At 48.3% G+C, this 6,000-nt stretch overlaps 1 protein-coding gene across 2 annotated transcripts in view; it reads right to left on the bottom strand.

Moving 5' to 3' along the window:
* The window catches only part of ATG16L2 (autophagy related 16 like 2), a 33,799-nt gene that overhangs the window by 9,667 nt on the left and 18,132 nt on the right, over positions 1 to 6,000 (bottom strand). For both annotated transcript variants that reach the window (XM_069070806.1, XM_069070807.1), the window contains exons 11-14: positions 5,674 to 5,744; positions 3,266 to 3,337; positions 3,036 to 3,156; positions 2,121 to 2,226 (exon numbers count right to left, since the gene is read on the bottom strand). In XM_069070806.1, coding sequence (XP_068926907.1) covers positions 2,121 to 2,226; positions 3,036 to 3,156; positions 3,266 to 3,337; positions 5,674 to 5,744 — 370 coding nt within the window. The remainder of the gene's footprint in view (positions 1 to 2,120; positions 2,227 to 3,035; positions 3,157 to 3,265; positions 3,338 to 5,673; positions 5,745 to 6,000) is intronic.

Below are 6,000 nucleotides of genomic sequence, written 5' to 3'. Positions count from 1 at the left end.
CTCACACACACACACTCACTCACTCACACACACACACACTCTCACACACACACTCACACACACACACTCACTCACACACACACACACACACACCCCTGCACTTCTCCATGCTACACACTCCCAGTCCTGGTCTGCTCACGGTCCTAACTCATCCTTTTCCTTCCCACAGTACAGACATCGCACTCTGTTGTCAATGTCTTTTCTTATGATCTGATTTTCTAACTCTACACTGAAACTGGGTAGTGGTTGAACCAATTATGGCATATGAATGTAATAAAGTGCTGGTGAGCCCTAACAAATGATGAAAAGGAGGGTTTCAGGGACGCCTGGGAGGCCTGTATCAGGTGACACAGAGAGAAGTGAGAAGAACCAGGACAGCACTTTAGATTCTAACACTGTGAAAACAAACAACTCTGAAACTTCAGAACCTTGATGGATGCAATAAGCAATCTGGGTGCCAGAGGACTGATCAGGAGCCCTGGGCCTGGGCCCATCTCCTAGCAGAGGAGATGGGCTCCCAGTGCAGAAGAGGCCTCTGTTTTTTAGACATGGCCAATGTGGGATCTGCACATTTGTTTCAAGGGTTTTGTTTTTCTTTTTTTGTCTGGGGTGAAATAAGGGAAAGAAAATAAATGCTTGTTAATTGAAAAAAAAAATTAAAAACAACAACTTTAAGTTGTCTTAGTTTCCAACTTAAACTGAGGTTGTGTTAGTTAGTGTTGGTTACTAAGGACCCATTTAATACAAACTCAAAACGACGGGTTCAAAGGGCAGAACTGAGGTTAGAAGGGGTTAATGTACAGGTGACTGTCTGTGATCTTTCTTTCTGTACCTCTGCCCCATAGAAAGAAAGGGGGGACCGCTAGATGGCTCAGTGAAAACAGCAACAGCCCTGGAGTCAGGAGGACCCGAGTTCAAATCCGACCTCAGACACTTAACACTCACTAGCTATGTGACCATGGGCAAGTCACTTAACTCCAACTGCCCTGCCTTCCTCCCTCCAAAAAGAAAAGAGAAAGAGGGAATGAAACAAGCATTAATTAGGCACCTATGCTAAACATTTTAGAAATAACATTATTTCATTTGATCCTTACAACCTTGAAAGGGAAGTAGGTGCTATTCCTGTTCCTGTCTTACAGTTGAGGAAACTGAGGCAAAGAGATGTTAAATGACTTTGCCCAGGGTCACACAGCTTATAAGTGTCTCAGGCTGGATTTGAACTCAGGCCTTCCTGACATTTGGAATCCAAAAGTTAGGCTTCAGAAAGGGGACCACTAGAGAATGTCTAGGAAACAGAAGTAATCCCAGGCCATGGGGTGAGGCAGCCACAGGAGTGGTTCCTGCAGGCATGCAACTCAAGGCTAGGGGCTGGGATCCTGTCCCTTCCCTTCCCTAGACTGTTCTGACTCACACTAGCTGGGCAGCCAGCACCAGGGAGGATGCTCTGAGGCCTCTGAACCAGGGTGAGCAGGCTGGGGAGCCACAGGAAGCTCAGGGAGTTTAACATCACAGTAAAGGAAGAAATTACATGTTTCTCTCTTTATGGTCATAAAGGGATAAAAAGGAAAATATGAAGGCTAAGAAGAACTGAATAGAAATGAGAAAGGTACTGATTTGTTTTCTTTAAATCTTATTCTAAAACTGTTTTTGCTTTGAAATGGTATTTAACAATAAAAGTTCTATTTATCTGTTTTAATAAAGATTCCTATTTTTGACATATATTCTTTAAAAGGTCAACTGAGGGGCAGCTAGGTGGCACAGTGAGTAGAGCACCAGCCCTAGAGTCAGGAAGATCTAAGTTCAAATCCAGCCTCCAACACTTACTAGCTGTGTGACCTTGGGCAAGTCACTTAATCCCAATTGCCCTGCCTTCTCCCCTCCAAAAAGACCAAAAAAAATAAAAGGTCAACTGAGTGACCTAATCTAATGTAGTTAAGTGAATCATAGCCAAGGAGCAGAAACTGTGTGCTCCCTTCACACCAGGGCAGGGATCCCCCCTGACCCCCTGTACTTCACAGATACACCTTGACTGGCTGACAATAAAGAAGGAAGGCAACCTGGGAAATCCCTACTCGGTCCACTGCCCAATTTCTTTTGGGCTCACTCTAGGTTTCTGTCACCTGCTATCCCAGAAACGAATCTTCTGGTCATTGTGGCCGCTGATGATAAGGTGGTGTCCACATACCACATCATTGCAGTAGGAGAAGCCGTCAATAGTTCTCGAGCCTGGGGGTTGAGGGGCCACAGAGTGAATGTCACAGGGCCCAGAACCTCCAGAAGGGTCCCCAGTGAACCAGGGACATGGGCCCTCAGCCTGCTGATGTCCAACATGCCCCGTGGGTGTGGGAGTAGGGAGGGGGTGAAGAGGGTCTCAGAGGGCCATGAAGGCATTTATAAGAACAAAGGACTAGGTCAGCAGGGACAGAGGAAATCTAGTTCAACCTTCTCATTTACAGAGGAGCACAATGAAGCAAGCACAGAGTGATCTGCCCACAGTGGCGCAGGTAGCAAGCAGTGAGACTTGGAGTCAAACCCAGCTCCTCTGAGCAAACTGCCCCTACAATGAAATCCCAGATCCCTTTTCTGGATGCCTGGTTCCCCTCCCCAGCCCCTAGGCCAGCCAAGGAGAGAGCAGGGAGTGGGGCAGGAGGGGCAGTGCTCTAGGCCCACTGGGAACTAACCTTGGGGGCTCCCTGCCTGAACCCGGTGACCTCCCTGCACTCCTAAAATACAGTAGATTTGGGTGGGGCAATTAGAGGAAGGTCACAAGGGACAGGAAGTGTCAGGGAATGGATGGGAAGGAGCAGAATCAGGAGAGAAACTGAGGGGACAACTGGGGGCTACTGGGAGACAGTGCAAGCACTAAGGGATGGGAGGAATTAGGAAACAGGAATTAGGTTATCTGGGGGTCTCAGACACTGAAGGAGAACCACTCTGGGGTGTGGGGAGCCCTGAAGGAACAGGAGGGGATTCGGACCATGGAGCATGGAAGGGGGAGATGGGGAGACGCAGGTCGGGGCTGGGTGGGTGCTTACAGGACGCCTTGTTCAGGTCCCACTCTTTCACAGTTCGGTCTCGGCTCCCAGTCACTGCCTGCTGCCGGGTCAGCTTGAATTTGGCTGCGGTCACTTTGTCTGTGTGTCCAGACAATGTTTCCTGCACCAATGACCCCACGTAGCCAGGGTGTAAATTGGAAGCACCCAATGAAGAGTCCTTTTCCCCACCACATGCCCAGCCCCCTCCCCTGCTTCAGCTGCCATCTCACCTTGGATTGGCTCTCGCCCACCTTCCAGAGCTGGGCAGCTTTGTTGTAAGTCGCCGCCAGCAAATAGCATCCCTGAAGGAAAGGATTGAGAGGCAGGGGTGAGGGCCCTGATCACTACCAACCATTAACAGCCTCCTCACTGCTCCTATTGCCTCTGCTCTCTTCCTCCTCCAATACATGCCCCCCATGCTGCCAGAGTGTCACTCCTCTGCTCAAAAGCCTTCAAGAGCTCCCCACTGCCAACTGAACAAAGCAGAAACGCCTGGCACTGGGCCTTCCGCAACCCAGCTCCTACCTAATTTCCCAGTCTTTCACACTTCTCCCTTCCGTGTCCAGTCTGCTTAGTGCCAGCTAGACTATTCAGTGTGAGCTAAGATCAGAATTTATAACAGGAAGAAAGATTACTAATGAGTAAAGAACACGGCAATTAACCCTGGATTACGTGAATAAGCTACAGAAAACTAAAAAATGGGAAATGAACAACACAAGTGACATTGACACCAGTCATACCAATTTTATCCAGAAGTCAAACAATGCAAATAAATTGCTTCAAGAGCCCAGAAAACTCCTTAGTCAGTAAGTATCTGACTTAAATGGCAGAGAGAAGTTGTTGCCAAAGGCAACACTGGGTTAGAATCTCAACTCATCTGTAAAACCTTATGAAGAAGGATGATGGATGATTACAGCAAAGGAGGAGAGGTGAAGGATAAAACCAGTTTAAAGAGAGCTTGGAAAGCTGTCCAGTGGAGCAAAGCCATCCCAAGGACCCTCAAGGATGATATGGGAAGGTGGACTGAACCCAGAAGAAAAACAACCATGTTTGACAAAAATCACTTGGGCAAACTTTTGGTTCCAATAAGGAGAGTGAAACCACACATCAGAACCCCTGAGGTGCTTACAAAGGAAGTAGGAATGGCCAAAAAGAGAATGCAGGTGGGGAAAGCAGCAGGATCAGATCATTTATAGAGAAGATCTGAGGTGATGCCCTTGTGAGGGTATTGGGAGACCAGGATACAAGGTATCTGAAGGAAGTGAAGATGCCAAAGGTATATGTGGGGGGTGGGGAATCTCAAACCTTGTTAATGCCCCAAAAAGGGGACTAAAAGAGCATCGGTAACTCCTGATCTACACACCTATTCTCCCATCTCTATGAGTGAGGGGGGCACCCTGGTTGAGAGTATGCATAGGGGATAAGCAGGCTTTTGGAAGCAATATTCACCAATGGACCACATCTTTAGCATCTCCCAACTGACTGAAAGATGTAGAGAATACAAGATCCCACTGGTTTATTGATTCCTCCCCCCTCCCCCCACCCAGATGAGTGGGACAAAATGTAGGCTTTGGGGTCTTTTACAACAAGCCAAGTAGCTTGTCTGCACGCTGTCTCCCCCTTCATACTGCAAGCTCCTTGAGGGCAGGGGCTGGCTTTTGCCTTTCTTTGTCTCTGCAGCACTCAGTACAGTGCCTGGCAGACTGTAGGCCTTTAACAAATGTTTGCTGGCTGAGTGACAAGATGTGTCCCATCCACACAGGAAGATTATTCAGGATTTCTCTGAAGATGGAATGACAGAAATAACCCTGACTAAACATCCCCTTAGAGATGAACATCAGGCAAGGCAGAAACAAGGAGATGTAGGCTCGTGATAGAAGAGACGCAGCAGAGTCTGTGTTAAAGAAGGATTCCCTGAGGAAAACCAGGCCTTCTAATGCTCCTGCTATAACATCATCATTCCTCTCTCCTCCTGCCTTCTTGGGTCCCGAAGGGCACTGGCTGAGGCCTGTTCCAGGGCTATCTCCTTTCTGACGCCTTCTCATTATTCAGCAGACCTGTGGAAGGGCCACTCCTTCTAAGAAGCCTTGCCTGGACCTCCAGCAAAGGGCCTGTCCCCGTCTCTCCACAGACTTGCCAGCGGCCCAAGGTCCAGCTCCCTCTTTTCTCCATCACACATGTCCTGGTATCATCGTTTATTACTATTTAGGTGTGTTTCCTGTCCTGCCTGTGAATTCCTTATGGGGAGGGACTGTGTCTTTTCTAAATTCACTCCCAGCACAGACCACAGGCAGGGTTCTGTCCCCCAAGAGACGCTTAATAAGATATTGTTGAATCAAAGGGTGGCACACGCCTGGGTCTGGGCCCCCTTGTCCCAGCATAAAGGTGGGTGCAAAGGCTGGAGAAGAATTACCTCACATTTTACAGATGGGTAAACTGTCTTAGGCAGGGGGAGTCATGTGCTCAAGGACACACAATTCAATTCAAACCCTCTGTACTGAGCACCTACTCAGCACAGAGCCTAGCACTGCTTCTAGGTAGGAAAAGGATTTTAAAAAAAAGACAATCCCATAAAGCCATCCACCCCTAACAGACAGGAACAGTCCAGACACCCCCTCTTTCCCTCATCCAAACCTACCGATGGTTCAAACTCAAGGCTAGTCACGCTGCCACCAGCCCCTTCCAACATCTGATCAGCTTCCAAGCGGCCTGGGGGGATGAGAGAAAAAGACACTAATATCTTCTCCCTATGAAGCCAAAATGTACATAGCATTAGCCCCATTTTTACTGAGGAAACGGAGACTCGGAAAGTGACTTGACCAAGGCTGAAAAGCTAAGAAGGATTCGAGTCAGAACTTGAGTCCCCGTCTTCAGACCTAGTGCTTCTTTCTACAGGTACCAGCGATGACTGGTCTATTTGGGTCCTCAAGTGCAGTGTAGGGGTGGATCCCCCAAGGGCTCATGC

This window comes from Petaurus breviceps, unplaced genomic scaffold (genome assembly GCF_028583685.1).
Source record: "Petaurus breviceps papuanus isolate PSGF00001 unplaced genomic scaffold, PetGlider_PUasm1.0 90823, whole genome shotgun sequence".
NCBI classification, from domain to species: Eukaryota; Metazoa; Chordata; class Mammalia; order Diprotodontia; family Petauridae; genus Petaurus; species Petaurus breviceps.
Note: the sequence above shows the minus strand (reverse complement) of the source record. Positions and strands in the feature narration are given on the sequence as shown.